This window comes from Pseudorca crassidens, chromosome 1 (assembly GCF_039906515.1).
Source record: "Pseudorca crassidens isolate mPseCra1 chromosome 1, mPseCra1.hap1, whole genome shotgun sequence".
NCBI classification, from domain to species: Eukaryota; Metazoa; Chordata; class Mammalia; order Artiodactyla; family Delphinidae; genus Pseudorca; species Pseudorca crassidens.
Window position 1 is genome coordinate 55,301,242 of NC_090296.1, and position 27,614 is coordinate 55,328,855.

Below are 27,614 nucleotides of genomic sequence, written 5' to 3' on the forward strand. Positions count from 1 at the left end.
AAATACTGCTGCACATTTAGACACTTATTAAAGAAACATTCATTAACAAAGCAGGCACAAAAGAGTTCAGTTGATAAGTTCATTGCAGTCCCAGCTTTTTATCTTTTTAGATTCTTGAACCAGCCTTATAAGAGGGTTTACTTGAGGCAGACATGGCAACATTCTAGAGGTTTCTGTTATTTTTATGGCCAGCATCAGATAACCAATAGACCTCCTAAAGGAAGAGGTGTAAACCTAGGTACTATCTTTAAGGAAGTTGTGAACTACAGGCCTGAAAGGATTCTGATAACCTGTCCATACAAGGGTTGGAAATGTATTTGTAGACAGTCGACGTATCTTGAAACTTTAATTTCACCAGTAAGAGCAACTTTTTGGTATCATGTTAGGCCACAAGCCACTATGTCCCAATAAATATCCCTGACATTTAGTATACTAATTAGCAAAACATTGGATACTGATCAAATTATGGAAAAGAGATGTATTTGTAGCTGCCTTGAGAATGGGTTTCCTGGTTAGCATGCCAGCTAACCATCCCTCAGATGCATTCTTAATAAGGGCAACTCCTAGAGTTGAAGTAGAAACTTAACACATATGCTGAAGTATTTAAAGTATTATAGATGACATATGTTAATACATGTTTTGAGAGTGCATATTAAAATATTGGATTTAGATTTCGTGACTGGATGCCTTTGAAGTTCTGCTTTTTAATTCTAAGACATGCACAGATAGCTCTTACATTACCCAGAAAATCTGTCAGCAGACAGTTATTAAGAGCTTAATATGTTTAAGACATGATGGAAGGTATAGAGGAGTAACAAGCCTTATCTTACAATCTGCTTGAGGAATGAAAAAGACAACTCGGTTGCTTTTTGGGGGTTTTTTTGTTTTGTTTTTTTCAGGGAGGGAGAACTGAAGAGATAATGCTACTCTAGCAGAGCTCTACTGGTGCCTCTCATGTTCTTTCTAAAATTACTAGATGCTTCTCTTGTTTGGGGCCAGTGCAGTAATGGAAGTAGAAGTTTCAACTCAGTTTGGAAGACTGTGATGAGAGGATTGTAGGAATCAGCAATAGACTCATAATGGGATAAAAAACCCGTTCCAGGTGTCCAAATTCAAGGCTAGGAGTAAAATTGAGTTCTGCGTCAAGGTAGTATTAAAACAGTACACATGGGTTTTGATATGTCTTCCAGGCTTTTTTTTGAGGTGGGGGTGTGTTGTGTCTTCGTTTCTGTGCGAGGGCTTTCTCTAGTTGCGGCGAGCGGGGGGCTACTCTTCGTCGCGGTGCGCGGGCCTCTCACTGTCACGGCATCTCTTGTTGCGGAGCACAGGCTCCAGGCGCGCAGGCTCAGTAGTTGTGGCTAACGGGCCCAGCCGCTCCGTGGCATGTGGGATCTTCCCAGACCAGGGCTCTAACCCCTGTCCCCTGTATTGGCAGGCAGATTCTCAACCACTGCGCCACCAGGGAAGCCCCTTTTTTTCCCCCTCTTTTTAATAGAAATGGAATCTGCATGTACCCATCACCCAGCTTCAACAATTAAGCACATTTTGTTAATCCTACTTTTCCTTATCTATTCACCCTTTTATTTTTTTTGGCTGAAATATTTTAGAGAGAATCCCAAACATGCAATATAATATGACTGGTAAATGAGGCTGCATCTATAAGTGATAAGGACACTTAAAATTTTCATTCTGTAAGCTACACCAATATAATCACACTTAAAAATTGAATACTTTTATTTTGTATAGTCTGTATTCAAATTTCCCTTATTGTCTCAAAATTTTTTTCTGTTAGTTGGTTGAGTCAGGATCTAAATAAGGTTTATACATTGCATTTGACTGTTACATCCCTAAGTCAATTTTAATCTCTACCAGTCACTGCCCTCCTCCCCCTTTTCATGCCATTTACTTGTGAGTAAATGTGATTGTTTGTCTAGTAGTTTGTCCCACATTCTAGATCTGGCAGATTGCTTTTTGTGTGTTTTGTTTGACTTACTGTCCTATTCTGCAAATGTTCTATAAACTAACTGATGGCTGCAGAGTCTTCATTAGATTCAGGGTTTTTTTTTGTTTTTTGGTTTTTTTGCAAGCATAGTTGATGCTGCATATACCTCCTATTGTATTGCATCTGAGGCATATTATGTCTGGTTATCCCACTTTCAGTGATGCTAACATTAATCATAGTTTGGGTTCAGTTGTCAACCTGATGGCTTCGTTATCAAGTTCCCCATCAAACTCTCACCAGATGGTTTTAGCAGCTATTAGTGACTACTGCTGGATCCATTATCATATTGAGTTGTAAAATAGTAGTTTTCTAACTCTGCCATTCCTTCTGCATTTATTAGCTGGAATTATATAAAGGAAAGCATTTCCTCATCACTTATTTGGGTACCTTGAGACAAGGTCTATTAAGGAAAGGCTGGGGAAATTGTGCGATTCATTCCTTTATCAATCTTTAATGAATTAGTGCCCTAAAAAACTCCAAAGGTGATCGTGTCATGAACTCATGATTTTTTTTTAATATATTTGTTTGAATATATGTGTTTCAATCAACACATCTTAAGCCTATGTATAAGATTAAGTTCCATTGAAAGCCTCCTTGCTTTTAAAGAATTATTTTCACATAATTTAAAATAAAGACAAACTTAACAGAGAAATTGTAAGAGCAATACAAAAAATTACTATATACCTTTCTCAAGGTACATCAGTTTTTGACATTTTGCCACACTTGTTTTATCATCCTTTCATCTTTTTCAAGCCATCTGAAAGTAGGTTGCATACATTGTCTTTTTATCCCTTAAGCACATATGTCCTAAGAATAAGGATATTCATTCTCTTATTAACCACAGTTCAGGTATCAAATTCAAGCATTGTTGTGTTTTGGCTTTTCCTTTTCCTTTTCTTCCTCAGATCTAGAATCTCTAAATGGTATTTAGAGGTCCCAAAGTTTTGCTTGTGTTTTCTGCTACTGAGTTGTCCTTGCTTGTAGGCTATTCAATAGGCAGAGTCAGGAAATGCCTCCTTTAAAATTTTACTTTATTTTACTTAAATTCTTTTATTTTAATCGTTTTTTTCTTAGCTTGAAAATCTTGGTTTCTATCAACATTAACATAATTTAATTACCTATTTGATTTGTTTTACAACATACTTATAATGTTTTCAGAATAATACTGGTATAAATAATAAGACCAATGAATGTAGTTGAGTCCTTTGTGACATTTTTTGTCCTTAGAATATATTTCACAAGGATCAAAAATAAAAACACTGGTTTTAGAGTCAAATGAAGTAATATTTTTATTTGGTTAAAGCATAATTGATTCATGTACAGTGAGGCTATTTTAACTGAGGTTTTAATTTTTAGAAATATACTTTCTAATCTAATTTTATTTCTAAATTATATGGAATATTTACTTGACTACAAAGTTGAAACTATACGAGAAGATGCATTCACGGAAGTTTTGTCTGCATTTCCATCTCTTTCACTCTGTTCATTTTTATTACTGTATAGGCAATCATTTTTATTAGATGCTCGTTCCATTATTTCATTTTGAAAAAATCCTTCCCCATTTCCTTACCAAAAAAATAGCATACTATAAAAACACTTTTTTCCACTTAAAATATTCTGGAGATTATGTCATGTTAATATATTGAGATAATTCTTAATCTTTTTTACGATTACATAGTACCTCGCTGTGTAGATATACCATAGGACTTTTATCTAGTCTTGTGCTGATGGACATTTGGGTTGTTTTTAGACTTTTGCATTTACAAATAATGCCACAATGAATCACCTTGTGCGTTTGTGTTTTGAGCACAGATTTTTAGAAGTGGAATTTCTGGGCTGTAGATGATATGCAATTTTCCTAGATCATGCCTCTTTTAGTTAAGGCTGCCATAGGCTAAATACCACAGACTGAGCAGAAATTTATTTCTCATAGTTCTAGAAGATAGAAGTCCAAGACCAGGGTGCCAGCATGGTCAGGTTCTGGTGAGAGCTTCTTCAGGGTTGCAACCTGACAACTTCTCATATCGTCACATGAAAGAGAGTAGAGAGGGGGAGTAAGCTCTCTCATGGCTTTTATAAGGACACTAATCCCATTAATGAGGGCTCCATCTTCGTGACCTCATCTAATCATGATTATCTCCCAAAGAGCTCACCTAATACCAACACGGCAGCGGTGTGTGTGGGGGAGCGGGGGTAGGGTTTCAGTATTTAAATGTCGAAGAAACACAAACCTCCCGTCCATAACATTGCCCGATTCTCCCAAGACGTACCATTTTCCATTCCCATCAACAATAGAAAAGAGTACCTTATAGGCTGTTTTATTAGTTCACCTACTCAGGGTCCTATTAACAGGTAACACTTGGGGGCTTCCCCGGTGGTGCAGTGGTTAAGAATCTGCCTGCCAATGCAGGGCACACGGGTTAGAGCCCTGGTCTGGGAAGATCCCACATGCCGCAGACCAGCTAAGCCCATGCACAACTACTGAGCCTGCGCTCTAGAGCCCGCGAGCCACAACTACTGAAGCCCATGTGCCTAGAGCCCGTGCTCCTCAACAAGAGAAGCCACTGCCATGAGAAGCCCACGCACCGCATCGAAGAGTATCCCCCGCTGGCCGCAACTAGAGAAAGCCCACGCGCAGCAATGAAGACCCAACGCAGCCAAAAATAAATAAATAAATAAAATTTATACATAAAACAAAGGTAATACTTGGTCTCATGTTCTTTTTGGTTCAAATTATGTCTAACATTAAAATATAATTAAAGACATGAAAAGCTTCTTATTTTTAGAGTACATGAAAAGTGCCTTAAACCTTATTAAGGCAGGATCTAAATAAGGATGAGCCAATCACTTTTGTTGTCCTGATTAGAAAGAAAGTATTGGAAAGGATATTCTTGTGTGTGCCCTGAGGACAGTTAGAGTTTAAGTAAGCAGGGGTCCTAGAATCTAATAAAGTAGGTGTTTTCAATGAATAGAGGACTATGTCTCAAAAAGTTTTAGAGCCAGATGGCAGATAAACTATTTTGGACTGTATCTGGTGGATAAACGATTTTGAGCAGGAACAAGATATGATATTTCATTACTATTTAATATCTAGGAAAATTTAAGCTATTCACTTTCCTCCAACATTTTTACTTTTGCTTTATTTGTTTTTGCTTTTCAAACTAATTCATGAATTTAACTTTTTTCTTTTACTTTTCTGATATTATAGTTTGTTCTGTGAGCTTATTTGCCACAGAAAGAGCAACAATGGTTTTCAGTGTGAACTGAAAACTTCATTGTGAACTTGAAATCTTCACACAGAATTTATTCATCTCCTGCAGCAGCACTACTTATCTACTAATTTAATTTCTTAATAGAATATTGAGGACCTCCCTGGTGGTCCAGTGGCTTAGACTCCACACTCCCAATGCAGGGGGCCCGGGTCTGATCTCTGGTCAGGGAACTAGATCCCACATGCATGCCGCAACTAAGAGTTCACATGCCCCAACTAAAAGATCCCTTATGCTGCAACTAAGAACCGGCGCAGCTAAACAAATATTTTTAAAAAATAGAATATTGAAAGAGGAGTCAACAGTAACTGTAGCGGGACTTCCCTGGTGGCACAGTGGTTAAGAATCCGCCTGCCAATTCGGGGGACATGGGTTCCAGCCCTGGTCTGGAAAGATCCCACATGCCACGGAGCAACTAAGCCCATGCGCTCTAGAGCTTATGCTCTAGAGCCCGCGAGCCACAACTACTGAAGCCCATGTGCCTAGAGACCATGCTCCGCAACAAGAGAAGCCACTGCAATGAGAAGCCCGCGCACTGCAAGGAAGAGTAGCCCCTGCTCCCAGCAACTAGAGAAAGCCCGTGCGCAGCAACGAAGACCCAACACAGCCAAAACAAAAACAAAAATAACTGTAGCAAACACTTTTATGGTGCTTACTGTGTGCTGGGCACTAAGTGCTATAATAATAATTCATCAAATCTTCACCGCAACCTTATGAGATATATTCTATTATTATCTCCATTTTACAGTTAGCAAACTGGGAACAGAAGAGTTAAGTAATAGGACCAAAGCCACACAACTAATGACAGAGTCCAAACTTGGACCCAGGCAATTTGGTTTCAGAGTCTAGGCATTTAACTGCCATACTCTTGCCCCTAATTGACATCAAGAAAATCAGTAGTCGAGAACTGATGGTAATAAAGAGAATCCAGTGGTAATGTGATCACATAACACGATTCACCTCAAAAGTCTGAAATTCCATTATTTTTTTCCTAGGTGAAAAATGTCAATCCTGAATTAAGTCTTCTGGCATTTTCCATAAACTCTCTAGGGACGGGAATTCCTAACCCTTTTCAAAGAAGAGCTGAAGAAAACAGAGAGGAGGCCAGAAACATGAGGGTTGTGGAAGTGATGAAGAAATCCCAGAAGTCAATTTACAGGTATAATTTGAGCTGGGTTGTTGTTGGCAGAGAGCATAGTCAGCCTCACCAAAGACAACACCATTGTATGTTATCCCCAAGCTATGAGTGCTTATAGTGTCGTAGAACTGAGGGAAAATTGTGCTTGCCTTGCCCAAATTTTAAAGGCCAGAAAGTTCAGGAATGGGTCTCGCTCCATCCTGTACATTCTATATTGGGGAGCTTCTGCCACCTAGTGTTCATGTAGAAAATGGCAAGAGTTTGGAATCACCAATCCTGTCCCTCCACAAGTCCAGGAGTATTTAAAGAAGACTGGTCCCAATGGCTGTCTCATTTTTTTCTCAAGTTATCTTCCCTCCAATGAGAATTAGAAAATATTTGATATTATTAATTCTTTGTGGAAGAAAGAATTAATAGAAAGAAAGAACTTCAGCTACAATAAATTTCTTTTAAAATTTGATGGGGTTTGAAATTTGTTTTATCTTTAATTTTAGGAGTTATAACTTTCTAATGGAAGTTTAAAATGGTTAGGCTTTGTAGTTAGACGTAGAGGCAATAATGAAGCAGACGGAAAGGGGACAGGGCACAACCTTTAAAAGAATGACATAGCCATTGAGGACACAACAAAAACTGGTTGGAACCAACTAGGTCCAAGATGGTAGAAGATTCAGCTTCCAGTAGAACTTGAGCCTCATTATACATTCATTGTAATGTATTAGCATGCTAAATGACACACCCACAGGCGCCATGACTGTTCTGAGACCAACCATAAAAGGCCAAAAAGTGGGTGGTGGCCCAATTCCTGGAAATCTCCACCCTTTCTCCAAAATAGTTGGAATAATCCTCCCACTCATTAGCCTGTGAAATTATCCAGCTGATAAAAACTAACCACCCCATATTTTGGGGCCTCTTGCCTTCTGAGATGGCCCACACTCTGTCTGTGGAATGTGTTTCTCCCAAGGCTGTTCTTGCCTTTTGAGATGGACCACATTCTATGGAATGTGTATCTCTCTAAATAAATCCACTTCTTACCTATCACTTTGTCTCTCACTGAATTCTTTTTGTGACAAAACATAAAAAACTTGAGCTTCATTAAGTCCTGAGACCTGGTGTGTGATCTCAATTAAAAGGCAGTGGTTCAAGTCCCAATCTGAGTTGTGCAGTTTCAATTGCCTTTGAAATCACAAGTTGAACAATCTGTAGTCTCTTTCCTCCAAAACCTCCTCCAGGGATGCTAGGTAGCAACTGGGAAAGGACTGTTTCAAAGACCTCACAGCAGTTGTCTGTAGAACCGTCCCTCCTCTGTACTCAGAGCCTGAGGTGCTCACCCTGCCATAGTACTTCCCTCTGTACAGTCATCATTGATTGACTCACCGTTCCCCCTTTTTAGACATGTGCATACCTCCAGGGCAGAAATCATTTCTAATTCTATTAGCAAGTAGTGGATATTAAGTATTATTAAATGGATGCTGTAGAGAAAGTACGTCTGCTATTAACTTGTTCCAGCTTGTAGCCCTCAAATCAAACTTAGCCTGCTTGGGCAAAGATTTCCCTAACCAGCTAACTATTTCATTTAAGCTTTAACCTGGTGTCTTCTTTTTTTTTTTTTGCGGTACACGGGCCTCTCACTGTTGTGCCGTCTCCCGTGGCGGAGCACAGACTCCGGACGCACAGGCTCAGCGGCCATGGCTCACGGGCCCAGCCGCTCCACGGCATGTGGGATCCTCCCTGACTGGGGCACGAACCCGTGTCCCCTGCATCGGCAGGCGGACTCTCAACCACTGCGCCACCAGGGAAGCCCTAACCTGGTGTCTTCTTGACCTGAGCACAAATCAACTCTCCTGTGTTTCTTGCCTTCACTCCTCTCCTCCTTTCCTTCCTTCCCGTATGTTGGTTATGCAGAACTATTTATCGTGCTGGTTCCCCCACTCTTCACAAACTCTCTCAGCCAACTTTTTCCTACTCTACTCTTAAAGCAAGCTAATTATGCTCAGTGTACTTTGATTTTTCTTTGTTACACTCTCTGTTAGATATAACAGGGAAATATAGAAAATCTATTTGGTTGTATCTGTTTGGGAACAGTCTATACCATCAGGATCTTCTTGCTTCCCGACTCTGGCACCTGGGATACTAGTTTTGAAATGTAGGTAGAGGAACATAAAGGAATGACATCTTTCATAAAATAGAATGAGTTCTTGAAAATTTGAGAAAATAAAAGCATCTGAAGGCAAGTGTCCAGGTAGAAAGAAATGTCTGAACAGGTGGTCACTGCAGTTTCCTTCAGAGTCTCACTTTCCTGTACACATTTTGTCAAGCTGATTACTTCTATCACTGCTACGCTGGCCCCCAGGAGTATACACGTCTTTCTTCAAAGCCGGAACTCCCTGGTTCTTGGTTTTCTTCAGTACTGTGGAGCCATGGTGGGCTTTTGAAAAAGTCTTTACCAGTATGAACCAATGATTATCATTGGGTGGAGAAATCATGGATGATCATTTTCTTCTTTACAGCTTTTTTGGTTTTATTGATTTCTTACTGATTTATGTATTATTTTTATAATCATCTGAAAAATTAGACTTTACAAAATTCAAAGGGAAAACAAGCAAGTAATAAAAATATAGCTAAGCATACAAACAGCAGGTTTCTAATTTTACCACACTGTTGTCTGCACAGCTCATCGGCTCCCCAAGCTCTTGTTCCATACCACATCATTTTTGAGGGCCTTACCAGAGTAGCTCACTTTTTCATTTTCAGTGGTACTCCTTTTGATACCTTATAGACCTCATTGAGAAAACAATGGATGGACTGTGGAACTGATTGCTCTTTGAGGGTAAATAATTTTATATCCTCAGGTAGATATCAGCATATAAAGAAAGCTTCTAGCTACAGAGGCCTCCCCACCAACTTCCTCAACTTCCCAGAAATAAAGTAAAAGCGTGTATTTCCTGAGAGCAAATTAAATTTGAAGTTAAAGGCCATCCAGTTGACTAGACAGTGAACCCTGGGCCAGTTGGGTGGGTAGGAACCCTGTTTGTTAGTAAGGGATCAAGTGGTTAAAATGAACTTCAAAAGCTATGTGATCTTAACTTTTGATTTTAACAAAGGAAGGTGAGAAGAATATAAATGTTTGCTTAGGCTGGAGTTTAGTAGTAGTAATTGCAGTCATTTTTACATGAACTGTTTACCTTTCCTGCTTAGGTATAGTGCATTACAATTATTGTCAAATAATTAAATGTTATTAACTCATTTAATTATAAAACAAAACTGTTGATATATGCTCAATACGTGCAGCTTTTTATGTGTCACAGTAGTCATCTGCTTATATAGCTTAGTTGTTTGCTCATACTCTTAAGAATGAAATAGAACCTAGGATTCACCCTAGTAAGCATGCCTGTGGTAGTGATCTTTGTTCCTCTTTCTCTTTGATTGGATCCGATCCAGTGACAATGCCTCAGATGTTAAGTCAACCCTAATAATGAAAAGCTACTTTGAAAGATAAATCTAAGATTATTTGTTAAGTTTTGGGTGGCGGGTGGGTAAAGCTTCTTTGGCTGAAGAGAGGTTGGAGACTTCTTAAATGTTGGACATTTCCCCTTAAATTTGCTTTGTTTGTTCTTTTTCTCCCTTTGATTGAGGTGAGGGTTTTAAAATCATTTCTGCTCTCCCCATAGGTATAGTTGTGATTTGTGGCACTTTGATTAAAAACATATTCTGATTATTCCCTCGTATCTTTTGCCCATCCCCACCCCCAGGATTCCGATTTCTCTGTTTAAGGTTATAAAAATACCCTCACCTTCCGTACCCTCACCTTCACATTTTGTGATAATCTTGTTTACTTCATATTTTTTCATCCCTTTTCTACTCACTATTTGGTCAGCAGGGAATAATTTCTTCAATTACCACCATAACAGCAAAATACCTATTATCCTTAAATCCTAACCATCTGGGGTCCAGAAGCCATACTTAAATTTCATTACACATTAATTCCGTTACTGATATGATATGTAGAAAGAAATGTCTGAACAGGTGGCCACTGATATGGCCATTACTGATATGTAGCTAATGACCTCTGAAAAGGTCATTAGTAATAGAGAATCAAGGAGACTTGCCTGTACATGAAAGAGGTAGAAAAAATATTTTTTATTAGCATGTTCAAGGTAGTCAAGATATTAACAAACATTTTAATCCTCACAACAACCCTGTGAGGTAGGTAAGTCATTGTTTCGTGACAAACTAGTATTATTCCAAATAAAGTGCAATTTATAAAAGAATAAATCTGCATCAGGAATAATTTTGTTAATGATACCATTTATGTATATGCTAATATTTGTGTTTTTGTGTACTTTGATTCATGCAGTTGATTCATGCAGTAAGGTGTCCCCAGAAAAGTTTACTATAAATCAAATACTATTTAGATACATGTGGGAACAATTTAAATAAACTCTGGGGTGATTTTTTTTAATAAAATAGATCACTTTTTGAGCAAATACTATGAATATTCCTTTCTTACACAAAATAAAAAGGCATCCTCATCAACGTTGCACTCACATTTATTCATTCTTCAGTAAGTTATCTCAACATGGCACCAATGCAATGCAAGACTTAATTTATTGAATTAAACCTTAGCAATTTGGTATATGGCAGTGAACTGTGTTGCTGTATAGAAATCTCCAAATATATTGCGCTCAATCTCAACCCAAAACCTAGGATGGACTAATTATTGAAAACACTAAAATAAATGATGACAGATTTCAAAAAGTATTGTCCCTTGAGAACATTACTTATTTTTTTCCTTTAAATTGCAAAAGGAAAAGAGATCTTAGGGTCTTTGAAAAGAAACATAATATTCTGATAACTATAAACTTCTGGTGATTTATATTACAAATCAAAGAAAGCCTCATGCTATCAATTTACTTATAAGGGAGCACACAGATGTTATCCCCAAAATTTACGTATTTTTTCCTCTGTGCCAATATGACTTACTAGGAAGAGAAATACAGTTGACCTTTGAACAACATGGGTTTGAACTGTGTGGGTCCACTTATACGTGTATTTCTTTCAATAAATACGTACTACAGTACTACATGATCCGAGGTTGTTTGAATCCGAGGATGTGGAACCACAGATAAGGAGGGATGACTGTAAAGTTACATGGGGATTTTTGACCGCGTGGGGGGTCAGGGCCCCAGCCCCCGAGTTGTTCAAGGGTCAACTGTATTCCCAGGCACCCATTTTCTCTTAAATCCATATTTAAAGTACATTTCCATTATTCATCCAACATTAGTAAACATACAGTTTGCCTAACATTTTTTTATAATTGTCTTATCTGCAAAATAAACTTTTACTAGAGAACTCCTATTACATTTAATTTAAACATTTAGATTAGTTATATAATTTATCTGTAACAATAACTTTAAGTTTGGGAGCTTAGTTAAGTTAAAATCCACTGGTAGGTTTTTAATACTTTAACAAGTGGTTAAAGTAATTTACCATTACAAAAAAATAACTGAAGTCCAGAAAAACATTCTCACCAAAGTATTTTAAAAAACTGTTGCAGGAACATTAGGCAAATCAACAGGTAAAATAGACTAAGCCATCTATAAGTTGTACATTCAAATCCATACTAGATCCAGTAGTGCACTTTGGATTATAGTGAGGTAGGGCAAATAAACACAGTCAGATACATTTTGAACTGTTAAATTTATATAAACTGAAAATTGACTTATACCCAGGTTTTATTTGGATATCCAAAAAGAAAAACTGATAATTCAAATGATGAAGTATTTTCTTGGATTCAAAGACAGAACTGTAAAAAACCTTTGAGGTACATATACAAAGGCTACAAGATATATTTTATTTCAACATAAAATATGCTTGTATAAAAATAACCTGGGATATAGAAAAAAGAAATACAAACATTTTTGCATAGATTCTCTATATACCTGGGGCTAAACACTAGATAATACACCTCTGAAACTAATATAGCTGAACTATTTCCTTGGATACCAAGTATATACAAAATAAAAGCCCTTCATCTGGGGGAGCATGGGCAGGAGGGAAAACAATTTAATTTAGCATCAGTCTATATTTATTTCTCTGTTGCTCGAATATAAACTAATGATGACAAGAGGAGAAACTCTGGGGGTTTATTTAACAAAATTAAGTTCACATTTCTGAGGCCATCATAGTGCATCCAATGTCCATCAATTTGAAAAGCTGCAGAATAATGATGTTCCTCTTTGTTAAACAGTGTGGCACCTTCTAACAAATACCTGCAAATTAAATGACAAAGTGTAGCAGAAAATCACAATACTTTGTTCTTGAGAAAAACATTCCCTAAATTTTTAACTAATAAAAAACTGAGATTATTTGCATTCTATTCTCTGTAAAAGATATCCATCTGTAAAAATTATGTATTATAATTGGTAATTTGGAGAAAGATGTTTAAGAATTTAAAAAATTGATATCATTTAAGAATTTTTAAAAGCATATTTTAACAGATTAACCCATAATCTGCATGGTTCTGTTATATAAAATACACACAAGAAAATTTTTAAGGCAAAAAGTTAAAAGAACACTGTATGTCCTAATTTGTATGCAGATATCTTAATCTAATGATGACAGTAACATTTTATGTTTAAATGATGACCTCATACTATACACTACTTTGACTTGAAATACAAGTAATAGCCAACCAGAATTTACTGACTATTTACTATCTCTCAGGTACTAAACACTTCACATGTGCTATCTTATTAAAGCCTTACAATAATGGCACCAGATAGATACTGTTATCTCTGTTCAATAGATAAGAAAACTGACGTGTAAACTGGTTGTTACTGGCTCAAGGTCACATAGCTTGTAAGATAGGGCTATTCCATAGTGTATTCCATAGTCTAAGCACCTAACCACTATGCACACTGACAGCAATGACTCCCTGCAGTAGATTCTGACCTTATCCAGGCTACATAAATTTAGAGATAGTTATGACTTTTCCAACAATACGTATTTCCCTTAAGGGCTACTCAAAATCATGATAGAATAGCAGAAAAATATAGAAATAAATTTATTTTTTACTAGTTTTATAAAACAAACAAAAAAACACATACTTGTGATCAGATAAATCCAAGTAATAGGGTACATATGCCAGATCTTCAGATTTCCAATGCTGCATATTTAAGACAACAAAAGGGGGTGCCCCGTGGCAGAATACTCGCTGGGAAAATTCCCTTAAGCCACCACACCTAAAATTGAAAATAGGCATGAACTTTACTACACTTGGGACAAAGCTGCCTTTTATCACTCTGGGTTGCCTTTATTACATAATTTCATAATAAGCATAATTATCTATTTTAGGTATGGGTATATATCAACAGTATGGCTATATTAATACCTTATATGCCTAATTCCCAGAGTTAATAAACTTTGAGATTCTCTATATAGGAAATGATACTTTTAAAACCCAGGAAAGGCTAGCTATGTTTATCTAAGCTTATAAAAACATGTATCTTTTAGACTGATAGAAAAGTTTTTATTTGTAAATACATTTTTCTTTCTCTAGGCTGGTTTCAAACTGGAATAATGGCAGAGAGGGAATAAGATGACTCTTACAGTCTTCTTTAGACTGGATGAAATTCCCTACTTGCTTCCTTTTGCCATTAGGATGAAGCAAATTCTGTTTTCTTAGTAGTATCAGGTATTAAGCATATGGATCAGAATAAAACAAACACAATTATACAGTAAAATCTCGATTAACCGGAATGCTCAGGGCACAGTATTTTGGTTAAAAAAACACTGACTAAACTAAGTTACCAGAAAACCATTTTGTTTCAGTATTTGTTGCAAAAATACACTCGTTCACTTTTTGGACTTAAGTACAATTAACTGAAGGTATTTTATTCTTTCCTTCTTTTGTGATTAATTAGGCCATAGGATCACCCTTCTAAATACTAATTCTCATTGCACAATACTGTAGATATAAAAATTGTTGAGACTGGGATGAATATGTTCTGCCCCTTTGTATTTCCTTTCTCTTTTCTTTTTTTTTTAACCACGTTGAACTTTTTGGTTGTCATTTACCTCTTTCTCCTAAATGAGGAGTGCAGAAAAAAATCCAGTTAATTGAGGGTCCCGATTAGCTGGGTTCCGGTTAAACAAGGTTTTATTGTACCTACTCAGCAGTAGGGAAAAAAAGAAAAGGTATTTGCTTTGTATTCATCAAGTAACTGTAGTATTATATTCTATATAGTGATATTGATAATGACAACACAGCATAAAATGGCATAGTAAACTAGAAGGTGTTAAGATTCCAAAACTATTAGGCTTTCTAAATACTTATGAGTTGCTATTTCATAAAATATTAACATCAAAGAACATACCAGTACAGGTTTCTTTATAAAAAACGTACAAATACTTTCATCTTAAATGTCTATCATACACTCACCCACACTCTTCACACAGTTCAATCCTGGAACAGAATAACTCATCCACAGCCAGTCGTATCAAGTTTCCATGTGGAATTTCTTGGGGAGGACTACAACAATTGCAAAATGCATGTAAGAACTGTTTCAATATTTTACATGTAAATACATTATTAGGATAACAAATTTTACAGGTCATTATTAGCAAACCACATATCAAAGTATAACCTGTTATTCATCTTTGTATTTCTTATACATAGTATAGAAACCAGTTGAACTTAATAAACATCAATGCATGAGGCTTTCAAGAAACATTAAATCTTTCTATAAACTGATCCTGAAACATGCAGTCGTTACTTTAAAAATTTCTGAGAGGATTCAATAGAGTGGATTCTGGTCTTGACGAAGAAAGCAGGACCCAGAATTAGGAGAGTAGCTGCTTAGTTACCTGACTCGATGCAAGTTACAGCCATTGTTGGCCTCAGTTTCCTGATTTGTTAAAAAAAATTTTTTTCCTACATACTTCAGAGGTTGTTTTAAACATAGGATTAAAAAACAGGCAAAAGACTTAAAAAGTTATATAGAGTATAATGAAAAATATTTTATTGAGAATCATAAAATACTAGTATTAATATAGGATTGTAAATATTTCATTATAGTTTCAAAAGATATACATATAAAAAGATATTAGTTTTTTAAAAACAAGGCACATTTCTGAAACACTTTTTTTAGTCCATTATGATTTAGAGTAACAATTTTTTCTCCTGATGGAGATTTCAAAACCAACATCATCATATCAGCAATACAGGAAAATGGACAAAGTGTATTTCAGAACAAGAGAGACATTAATTGGTAGACCCTAAAAAAAATAACGTATCTTCCGCTTTCCCTAAGTAGCATGATGTTATAATACAGTATTAAACTAAATATGCTATACAGAAAATGTGAATTTAGTAAGTTCAGGTATGTAACATACATTCCCAAAAGGGAGCAAATCTATTAGGCTGTTTTTCTGGACCACAGGGCCAAGTAGGCTTTCTGACAACAATGTGTTTGGTTCTATTTTTCTGGACCACAGGGCCAAGTAGACTTTCTGACAACAATGTGTTTGGGTCTGTTTTCCTGGACCACAGGGCCAAGTAGGCTTTCTGACAGCAATGTGTTTGGGTCTGTTTTTCTGTCCTGTTTTTTTTTTTTTTTTTTCCACTGGCAATTATCCCTTTTCTTGTTCATGTCCCCTGGGGGCATTAATGTTTCCCAATACTCCACTAGGGCTTGCCAGTTTGGCCTTCCTCCCTGTCATTTACCAGCTTGGAGGTCTATCTTCTCTCCGAAAGCCCAAAATACTCAGCAAGCTATCAGAACCTTTCCTAGCCAATGAAAAATTCCTCACATCCAGGTCCTCTTCAGGTATTAACATTTCAAGTTTGGGGTTCCTGTCTCTAATCATGCCCTGGCCATGACATGGAGTACTTTCAATCTTCCTGTTCATGTAGAACTAGCCTACCTGACAGAGATCCATTCAGAGTGAAACATCCCAATATAGTATTAAGTGTTGTTCAAGAGGTTAAATTTGTGACACAAGGAATTAGTTATCTTCACAGTCATATTAGTAAATTCTGAGCAAGAGGAAAACATTTTGCATACTGAATAGTTCATTACTTTGCAAGTGAAATAGTTATCAACTGGTTTTGTAAAGTAAATTCTGAGATGTTTGGATGTAATAGAAGAGTTACATTTTTGTCATGGGACCTAATAGAGTCTTGCATTTGCGTGGTTGCTTTATGTGTAAGTTGTTACACGGGTCTGTACTTTAAGAAGTACTTTGACTATACCTATCTACCTACCTCCCTCCCTATCTCTATATATATATCATTCATTATAAAAAAGTATACTATTTTTGCTAAAGGTGACAAAACAGACTTTAGAGCAACTTACTTTATATTAATTGTGCGCTGCTGATCTTCCTGCACTCGAGTTGGGCATCGCCAGTTGGAACAGTAACTCTCTTGTATGGTCGACATGAGATTTTCAAGATTTTTTGTAAAATTATCATGCTCATTCCCAAACAAATCAATTATTAATGAAGCTTTATGAACTTCAGATTTGTATTGCTGTTTTTCCATTTTGTCCCAAATCCAAAGTAGCTTCACAGTTGTAAAGCTGTAGGTGTCCATTAAATAAAGAAAACAGTCTATAAACTCTCTACCTAAATGAAGAGAGAGTTCCCTGGGGAAATTTTCATTTTCATTGAGAATAACATACAATAACATCAAGAATCCATCTATGGTGCAGGTATTTTTCAGTCTTATTTCAACATAGAGTGGTGTACAGGATACTGCTTTGCGGCCAGCTTTGATAGTAAAAACACCTCCCCAAGGAAGAACAGGTCTCCAAAATGAGCGATCTTGGTTATAGTTATTTTTAATTGATGCTTTGATCTCTTCAAACAGTGTCTTCATCCTGCATTTTAAAAGTTTAAGACAGTACTCGTAAATTTGACTTTATATTTTAAATGCATGATATGTTTAAATGAAAATAAAGGTATCTAAAGATTCAAATTAAATTTGGTTAGCTTGACCCCCAATGTAAAAAAAAATTTAAAACAAGCTATGAGCCATTTTTTGGCAACCTGCATGGTCTCTGGAAAGACCATTTAAGAAGCTGCAACCTTTTCTTGAAGTACGGAATGGTCATTTGATAGGACTTTATATTAATTATATTGCAGATTTTATCAGTCATAGAGGAAAACCCTGTAATAAAAAAATCCTAAAAAAAAATAAAACTATTTAAAGATACAGTCTAAATTTGGTTGGGTGTATTCCTAATGTAAACCTCTTTCTCCCCTCAAAATATAAGCGGTACTTCATTTTCTTGATAATATGTGTGGTTCCACTTATGAAATTGATAATGGAATTCTTTGTTGGGCTACAGAATAATGACCAACTGGCTTTGAAAGACAACATATGAAGAGTAATTGTGAGAACTTAATTGAATAGTAGCACAGCTAAAACAAAAATCATTTCTATGCACTTTGGGATTTTTACCTGAAATTTAGGACCATGCTAGATATCCTATAATTTTAACTACAGAGGCCATGCTGGGAAGAGCTGATTCAGAACTTGATAATTATCTTGATTCCTCTCTGCATGTTTTGGGAATGAACTGAGGTGTCCTCCCTATTTAAACTGGTACCTATCATTCCCCCAACCTTGAGGATAGCTAAGCACTTGGTTTTAACATCATTGACAGTATTCTAATAAACATGTTGGTGTCATATGTATGTTATCTAAAGCAAAATTGAAAAAAATTAAAGAATGAGGTCCTAATGAAACTGAATTGAAAAATTGCTTTACTTTATTTGGGACAAACACATATCTAAACTAAAAACATCACAGGGTTTTCCAATATGTTTCATCCTTCCGTTTTCATGAAAACTGGAAGCATCTGAGGAATAGGAACAGAGAAATTAGTGACTGAGGTCAGTGTCTTACTTTGATTGTCTTTTCAAGTGCCACATCCTCCCAAGCACAATAGGAATCCAACACTCAGTGTTGCAGACCTATGTGTTTTGTGTGAAAAATTAAGTTCAGACCGATTTTGTAACACTAGCAGACTAAAAATTCAATTTTACCACACACACAGAGTATTTTTGACTTAGGCAAGATACTGTGGACTCTAAAATATTCAACACTATATTTAGCCTGAAGTGTAGATGTTTATATATAGTTGCTAACATGTGGGCTCTAGTTAACCACTTAGGAATAAGAGGGAGTGGAAAATTTAGAGCCTAGGAAACACAAACTCAGTTTCTTCTAAATGAAGAAGAAATGCTTCAGAGCATATTTTTTAAAAATCACAAGGCATTTAAATACTTTAAAAATGAAAATAACTTTTTTCATGGTTTGACTGATTTCTGTTACATTTTAAAGAACTCTGTAGCAAGGTCATAATTAAGAGCCCGAGTTCAAATTCCTAAATGTTGCACTGGAAAGGAACTGTAAATTTCTGTAGTATTTTTTGCCAAATTATCTTTTATACATGACCAAATGAGTAACTATAGCTCTGTAAAGCAAGTTACACTCTAAGAGAATTAAACTACAATTATATATATATATTAAAAAAAATATACACATACATAAAATGAAACTAATTTCTTTAGCCTTTTTCTGGGGGAAAAAAAGGAGGTAAGAGAGGATGCAAAGAATTAGAAGACAGTGTAGCTTCTGTTGTACCGTGGTGATTTGTTACAAAGTAAATTACCAAAAAAAAAAAAAAGCGTTTAAAAGAGATGGAAAAATGGCTGCAAAGAGCTTTACTTAAAATTGTCTTTAAGTTCTGGTCACACCGTCAAAAACATCGTTTAGAAACCCTGGAGAAGGTATTCTGCTGGCTTTTTTCCCCTGCCTCAACAGGCCCCCCAGTTTGAATAAATCTGGAAAACTCCCTGGACTTCTATTTCCTTGGCAAAATGATACATTTCTTCTGCAGTCGTTTCCAAGGGTGACAATCTGTACTCCACGCAGGTCGTGAGGACCACACCATTTGCCCAAGGCATTGAGTGCCGGACGCCCTAACAGCTCGGGGGTCCCAAGGGTACCCTCCCGAGTCAGCGCCCCAAAATAATCTGGAAAACGGCGCTGAGCTCCCGCTCGAAGCAGCTCCGGGCTGGGCGCAAAGACTGGCTGGGCGCGCGGTGGGCGCTCACCTCCGCCCCCCGCACTCCGGCCACGCCCACCCCACCCAGGGTCCGCAGCACCCGGGAAGGCCTGGCACTTAGGGCTGGCCGCGCACGGCGGGCGGGTTCCCGAATCTGGAGCCGGTGAAAGGGCTGGGCGTCCCCTGCCCGCCTCCAGGCAGTGGCCCGATGAGCGCCTGGGACTGGGGGCAATGGGCGGGAGGGCCGGGCCACGGAAAGCGTTCTCACACCGGCCAGTCTCCGTCCACCAGGAAGCCGACTTTTCGTACCTCCCCGGGGACCGAAAACCGCCGGTGCTCCCGCACCCGTCGCCGCCGCCGCTTGCTCATGGAGAGTCCGTGCCGCCGCCGCCTCATCTACTAGAACCTCCGGCAGTCTCGGCCTCCCCCGGCGTGAGCGCTGGGCCCCGGCACAGCCTCCATCGCACTCGCCGCGGCGGCAGCCACAGCAGCTCCAGCGCCCAGGCCCGATCCGACCGGACCCACGGAGCCAGGACCGCGGGACGCGTAGCTTCTTATTACGGAGGAAGATTCGGCCTGACCTCCGCCCCCCTCCCCCCAGCCCCCAGTCCCCAATCCCCAGTCCCTAGTGCCCAGTCCCCAGCAGCCTGACGGTGCTGCTGCGCAGGCGCGAAGACGCCCCTGCCTAAAGTGCGTGTGCTGGGTGAATATACAGCTTTTGTATTTGCCCAATGGACACCAGGATCAGGTGCATGGGGCGGGACCTCGCAAAGAGGGGCGGTGTTCCAGTGTTAGAAAGTGGGTGGGGCAGCCGGAAGTGGGTAGAGTTTGCACGGAGGCGGAACTTTGTTGGCAAACCTGCTTGGGTTCTTGAGGCTTGTATCGTCTCAGGACTTGACTTGATTTTGGTTTGCTTCTACGTCTCGTCTTTTCAAATTCTTAACTCAGAAGAGGAAAGCTTTGTTTTCTCCGTAAGTTATAATTATTCAAGCATTTAAGTATATATTTAATAAAAAGTTGAGTTAGTGTGTTAAATGCTATTTTTAGTGTTCAAGTTAATAATTGGCCAGTCTGCTGTAATTTATAATGGAAGTTAATAACAATTAAAGAAATTAGATGGCTTTGGCCCCATTATAGAGGTGAAAAAAAATTGAGTTTTGGAGATGATAAAGTCCCACACATTTTGACAGCTGGAAATTGAAGCTAGAGCCTCTTAATGCTACAGTCTGTGGGCACAACCACTTTTCCAGTTCTGTGGGTCCTAGTTCTTGTATCCGCCCTTAAAGAGTCAAAGGCCGGAGAACACAGGCCATCCTGGAAAACTATCTCCACTTGCAATTAGGAATGGGGATGCTGTTGAGATACTCCCCATCCTGCCGTGCAACAAAAAATGATTGTCTGGAAAGTGAAGCTCAACCTCCAGAATACACAATGCACAGAGCTCAAGGCCAGCCCAAGACATCAGTGTGGTACCCAGTCACAGCAGAGTCTTGGACACCTTCTTGACTAATTTAATGGCCAGCCAGGGCAATGGCAGGGACCTTCCTCTTGGATCTCTCTTGAGGAGTCTAGTGATAGAGGGATGAATCTTCTGGGAGAGAAGCTTGACTCACTCAAGATAATTACTGCCGGTGGAGTTGGGAAGAAATGGACACCTCTCAGAGCAGAGAGGGAACGAAGAGGCTCTGCCCAAAAAGGAAGAATTAATAAATCTGGCAAAATCTGCTCTTTTTAGCTTCCTGGCTTTTCTTATTTCTTATGGCATTTCACAGGTGAGAAAACTGAGGTGCTGATGCATTAAATAACGAGTGTGTCTGTATTGGAATTCACATACAAAACGTTCACTCTCAATATTAAAATTATCTTGCAAGGAGAAAGCCCTTTACAAATGTTCGTAAGTGTGGATTTTATGTTTAATTGACAGTCTCTCACAAGACACAGAATTCATTTTATACTGATTGGGTCATTTTCTAACAGAAAACAGACCCAATAATGACGGTTGTCACCATTTCTGGAGAATATCAGGGAGATGGCTCCTTAAACTGTGCTGAAGCTCAGCTAGGCAGAGGAAGCATGAATTCCTGGCATACTTGGATAATTCACAAAATTCACTGAGACTTTTAACCAAGATTTCCATTCTGCATCCTTTCTGCTCCTTTCAAAATCTGATGGCTGAGCTGAAGGTATTTTTAGCTTAATTGAGATATAATTGACATAATATATGGAGCATATTTAAAGAGTATAAATTGATAAGTTTTTATATATGTATACCCCCTTGAAAACATCACTGTATTCAAGTGAATAAATCCATCATCCTCAAGTTTCCTCACGCGCCTTTGTAATTTCTTTCTCTTATCCCTCCATGCCTCCCACACCTAAGCAGCCACTATTTTACTTTTTGTCATTATAGATTCATTTGTCTTTTCTAAAGTTTTACATAAATAGAATCAGACAGTATGTATTACATTTTTTCTGGTCTGGTTTCTTTTACTTAGTGTCATTATCTTGACGTTCATCCATGTTGTTTTGTGTACCAGTAGTTCATTCCTTTTTATTGATGAGTATATTCCATTATATGGATGCACTGCAGTTTGTCATCTGTTGATGGACATTTGGGTTGTGTCTAGTTTGGGGCTATTACCATTAATGTTGCCATGAACATTTGTGTACAATTCTTTGTATGGACATATATTTCCTTTTTCTCTTGGATAAAAATCTAGAAGTGGAATGGTTGAATCATAGGTAGATGTATGTTTAACTTTTTAAGAAACTGCTAAATTTTTTCCCAGAGTGGTTGTACCATTTTACAATACATTCCCATCAGGAGTATATTTGAGTTCCATTTCCTCCATAAAATAAAATGTTTATAAAATGTCCTCATGGACACTTGGTGTAGTCAGCCGTTTGTAATTTGAGCCATTCTAATAGATGTATAATGTTTTCTTGTGGTTTCAATTTATATTTTCCTAATGACTAATGATGTTGAGCATCTTTTTATGTGCTTATTTGCCATCTGCATATCTTTTTTGGTGAAGTGGCTGCTCAGATCTTCGTTACATTTTTTAAAAATTGGGTTGTTTGTTTTTGTAAATTTTCAGAGTTCTTTATATATTCTGGATACAAGTTCTTTGTCAGATACATGCTTCGCAAAGGTCTTCTCCCAGTTTGTGGCTTGTCTTTTCATTTTCTTAATAGTGTATTTTTAAGAGCAGAAGTTTTAAATTTTAGTAAAGTCCAATTTATTCTTTTATGAATTATGCTTTTAGTGTCATTTCTAAGAAACCTTTGCCTAACCTAACTCAAAAAGGCCATTTCCTATGTTTTCTTCTAGAAGTTTTACAGTTTAGGCTGTATGTTTAGGTCTATGATGCATTTTGAGTTAACTTTTATTTATGGTATGAGGCATTTTGGTTCGTATTTGTTACATATGGATAACCAATAGTTCCAGCAATATTTGTTGAAAAGGCTATTCTTTTTCCACTGTGTTGCCTTTGTGCTTTGACAAAAATCAGTTGTCCAATATCATTTTATAAACATTTTGTGTTTTATTTGTTCATCATCAACTATGTATAGATCACAGTGTGCTAGCACTGGAGTTATGTATCAGTACGTACTGTCCAGAGAATAGAGACTAAATATTGCTAACTTAAATAAAATGAGAAATTTATTGGAAGAATGTGAGGTATAATAGGATTTTTTAAAAAGCTAAGCAATTATCAGGTCTCAGCTACCTTGATTCACCCAAAGGGAGGTAGTTCCCCAAAGGACAATGAGACTCTATATTATAGAAGAAGAGGTCCTAGACAGATGTCTCCTGTAGCAGTGCTTCCCAACTTTTTTTACATCTACACATGATAAATGATCAGAATTGGGCAGTGTGCAAGGATAAACTGATGGAGATTAGGAGGTGTCTATATGGGATGCAGTGAAAAAAATCCATTATTTTTCTTTATATTATGTAATTGTAAGTAAAAGGTAAAGTGTTAGGGAGATATGAAATATTGAATTTATATAAAACATCTCAATAAAATCTAAAAATTTGATGAGAAACTTGAGCTTGTTTCCATGATATGATTTTTATTTCAAACCTAAGTATAATATACGGAAAAGTGTATACCGTTGTCCCTTGGTATCCATGGGGGATTGGTTCCAGGCCCTCCTCCATCCCTGGGGACACCAAGATCATTGCATGCTCAAGTTTCTTAAATAAAATGGAGTAGTCTTTGCATATAACCTATGCACATCCTCCTACATACTTTAAATCGTATCTAGGTTATGTATAATACCTAATACAATTTAAATCTATGTAAATAGTTGCCAATGTGCAACAAATTCATGTTTTCTTCTTGGAACTTTCTGGAACTTAAAAAAAATATTTTTGATCTGCAGTTGACTGAATCTGCAAATGTGGAACCCATGCATATGGAGGACCGACTACATCGTAATTATGCAGCTTAATGAATTTTCACAAAGTAAGCATACTGGTTATATGTTCTAGTTACATATACTTGCAGAGCTAATCACCCCTAAATTTAGTGGCCTAAAATAACATTTATTTTGCTTATGAATTTGCAGTTCGGTCAGGGCTTGGCTGGGATAATTGGAAGGCTGGGGGCTGGAATCATCAGAAGTTTCCTTCACTTATATGTTTGTCTGTTGATGCTACCTGTTGACTGCAAACTTAGCTATGTTTGTGACTAGAATACCTCCACAAGGCCTTTACATGTGACTCCTTGACTTTCGCAAAGCATGGTGACTGGGTACCAAGGGTGAATGACCCAAGAAAGAGAGCCAGGTGGAAATTCTAGTGCCTTTTCTAACCTAGCATTGGAAGTCATATGTTGTCAGTTCCAATGCATTCTGTTTGCTAGAGGTGAGTCACTAAGACCAGCCATATAAAAAGAGAGGGAATTGGTCTTCATTTTCTGCTGGGAGGAGTGTCAAAGGATCTATGGAGATGTTTTTAAACCACCATACATATCTAAACAGCTCCCTGGTCAAGAAACAGAACATTACCAGTGACCCAAACTCGCATTCCTGTCATTACCTGCTGTCCCATGAGTTACCACTCTTTTGATTTTTAAGAGCATAGATTGGTTGTTGCCTGTTTTTGTACATTATATAAATGGAATACTACAATATGTACTTTTCAGGTTTAGCTTTTTTCTCTCGACATTGTGAGATTCATTCATGTTGTTCCATGTAGATTATTATTACTGTTAAGTATTCTATTTTGTAAATAGCACATAATTTTTTGTCCAATTTAAAAATGTCCTTTTAATTTACCCACATGTTTACCATTTCTGGTGCCTTTCATTCTTTTGTATATATCTAAGTTTCCGTCTGGTATCATTTCACTTCAGCCTGAAGAACTTCCTTTAACGTTTTCTGTAGTACAGATTTGTTATGTTGGTTTTTAAAAATGACTGTACATTCTTGGACACTTTTTCCACTGAGACATTGGGTCTCCGTCTCCTCCTCTTGAATCTGGGTAGACTAGGGGTTTATTTGACCTATACAGCACAGCAGAAATGAAACTCTATGACTTCGGAGGCTAGGTCATGAAAGACCATGAGGTTTCTGTCTTATTTACTTGGATACTTGCTCTCAGAGACTTGAACCACCATATGAGAAGCCCACCGTGCTGGAGAGACCATGTTCTGGTCAACAAAGCCAGCTAAGCCTAGCAGTCTAGTTATCCCTGCCATGGTGCCAGATATGTGAGTGAAGCTGTCTTGATCCCTCCAAGCCTCACATTGGCCAGGTGAATACCACTGAGTAACTTCCTTTGGTAATAGGGGTGGGGTGGGCATGAAACCATTAGCGCTTGACCGTAAGCACGAGACCCTGAGAGCGGCAGTTAGAGGTCCCGCTCTGCCAACAATCAGCTCTCAGTGGTCTGCGCAGCAGAGAGTGCGGTGAGAGGGAGATGGCGGCCTTCTCCCCGGGGCCCTCCAGGCCGGCGAGTGAGCTGGGGACCCAGGGACAGGCTGAAGCCTGTGTCCCGCAGAGCTCCAGAGCCCTCACCACAGTCACCCACTGGTCGGGCCCAGGCCTTGAAGCAGCAGTGAACCTCTCCCCTATCCCCGCTTCTGTGACCTAACGGCGGCAGCGGCCTCCATGGGTGTATATGGACCCTGCTATTTAAGGTAACAGCTTTACCCAGCTTCAGTCTCTCCATGCAAATTTCAAAAATTGGTCCAGCTTAGATCAGTTATCTACCCCTAGATGGTGGCCAAATGTCAGGGTTAAGTTGCAAGGACATTGCACATCATTGCTTCAGGTCCACCTCTGTGGTTGGGGCTATTCTCCAAGAGGAGCAATTGTTGTGAGCTGGGAATTCACCTGATTGGTATTTGTATTTGTATTCCTATTGATCCTAAATAAATACTTCTCTCCAGTTTAAATGAAAAGCCTGAGGGTGGCTGAGTCCTGGGCACCTGGCTCCCTCAGTGATGACGGCTGGGTAGGGTCTGGGGACCTGGCCCTGAGGGCACCACCAGCTGAGATCTGCCTCTTCAGCCTGGCCTGGGCACTGGCAGGAGGACCCTGACTGGGTGCTGAACGAATGCTCCTGGGCAAGGTAACCAGCCTGCACAGGGTCCCTCTCTTAGCCAGGGCCTGGACCTTGGAGGGAGAAAGTTGAGCCTTGGGATCTTGCCCTTTCTTGTCAGAACAGAGAATAACATTTCTTTTGTTAGAGGTTTACAGGAACATTGTGACCTGACCCTAACCTGACCTCAAAAACAAAGGATCTGACACCAAGAAGTTTGCAACAACTAACCACACCCCTCCCTTCTCTTTCCTATAAAAGAGCTTTGCTGAAAGCTTTCGGGGAATTTGGGGTTTTTAAGACATGAGCCAGCTGTCTCATTGCATGACCCTGCAATAAACCTTTCTCTGCTCCAAACTCTGACGTTTTGGTTTTGTTCGGCCTCACTGTGCGTTACTGGGCACACAGACTTGCGTTCAATAACACGTTGATGGCACAAAGAATAGAATGAGTACCTAGCTAAAACCTGTGTAAATTCCTGATTTTCTTGATTGTGAGTTGTAATAAAATCATTGTTTTTTCATGTATTTTTGGAATAGTTATACAGCATTACATAAGTGGAACAAGATTGGGGGTAACAAAAACCTAAAACATGTGGCATTGACTTTGGGACAGTATGTCAGGCAGAAGTTGAAAGGGCTTCAAGAAGACTGTTAATGGAATCCTGATAGGCATCGAGGAGGGTGTCAATAAGAACTTAAAGGAAAATAAGAAAAATGTCATTGGAAGCTCGAGGAAAGGAGGCTCTTGTTATGTCATGGCAGATGGTTTAGCAAATGTGATAACGTGGAGAATTAGAAAATATATTTAATGAACTGATGGATCTGGCTTAAGAGGTATCCAGGCAGAATGTTCAAGGTGTCAACTGTTTTTTGTTTATCTGTGTTTAAACTATGCATCATAATGTATGGGTAGACAAAGCTGTTAACTTACATACCAGTTTGATTCTTTGGAAGCTTTTTTTTTTTAAGTTCAATTTTGAGATAATTCTACATTTATATGCACTTGTAAGAAATAGCACAGAGAGCTCTCATGTACCTTTCAGCTACTTTACCCTAATGGTAACATCTTGCACAACTATAGTACAATATTACAACCTGGAAGTTTATATCGATAACAACCCAGTGACCTTATTCAGATTTCATCAGTTTTACATGCACTTATATGTGTGTGTGTGTGTACATTTAGTTCCATGCAATTTTATCACATGTGTAGATTTGTGTGACTACCAACACAATCAAGATACACAACAGTTCCATCACAAGAATCTCTTGTGATATTCTTTAACCACCACAGTGGGTTTTTCACTCAGCATATTTCTCTTGAGATTTATCCAAGTTGTTGTGTGTATCAATAGTTCATTCCTTTTTATTACTAAATAGTATTCCATGTTATGGTTATACTACAGGTGAACCATACATGTGTTGAAGGACATTTGAGTTTTTTTACATGTTTTGGTAATTATGAATAAAGCTGCTATGAACATTTGTGTATGGGTTTTTTTTTATATGATCCAATTTTTAAAAATTTAATTAATTAATTAATTAATTTTTGGCTGTGTTGGGTCTTCGTTTCT

General features: G+C 38.1%; 2 protein-coding genes across 11 annotated transcripts in view; one reads left to right on the forward strand and one right to left on the reverse strand.

Annotated features, from left to right (window-relative positions):
* Positions 1–10,525: 10,525 nt before the first annotated feature.
* On the reverse strand, positions 10,526–19,934 carry C1H14orf28 (chromosome 1 C14orf28 homolog). Of its 2 annotated transcripts, XM_067737097.1 has the most exons (5): positions 19,795–19,934; positions 16,765–17,289; positions 14,850–14,939; positions 13,516–13,650; positions 10,526–12,678 (listed from the first exon to the last, which is right to left on the reverse strand). In XM_067737097.1, the coding sequence occupies exons 2-5, from the start codon at positions 17,286–17,288 to the stop codon at positions 12,495–12,497; spliced, it is 933 nt and encodes a 310-aa protein (XP_067593198.1). In that variant the 5' UTR covers position 17,289; positions 19,795–19,934; the 3' UTR covers positions 10,526–12,494. The 2 variants fall into 2 exon arrangements, with proteins under 2 accessions (XP_067593198.1, XP_067593201.1); XM_067737100.1 differs by lacking the exon at positions 13,516–13,650.
* LOC137224105 (WAS/WASL-interacting protein family member 1-like) overlaps positions 19,180–27,614 on the forward strand; it is a 151,526-nt gene continuing 143,091 nt past the window's right edge. For 5 of the 9 annotated variants that reach the window (XM_067737117.1, XM_067737111.1, XM_067737113.1 and 2 more), the window contains exons 1-2: positions 19,180–20,456; positions 23,875–23,957. In XM_067737117.1, the coding sequence (XP_067593218.1) occupies positions 19,717–20,136 (420 nt within the window). In that variant the 5' untranslated portion in view covers positions 19,180–19,716 and the 3' untranslated portion in view covers positions 20,137–20,456; positions 23,875–23,957. Of the gene's footprint in view, positions 20,457–21,220; positions 21,258–21,462; positions 21,952–23,874; positions 23,958–27,614 lie in introns of those variants that run through there. The other 4 variants (XM_067737124.1, XM_067737120.1, XM_067737123.1 and 1 more) reach the window with 3 other exon arrangements.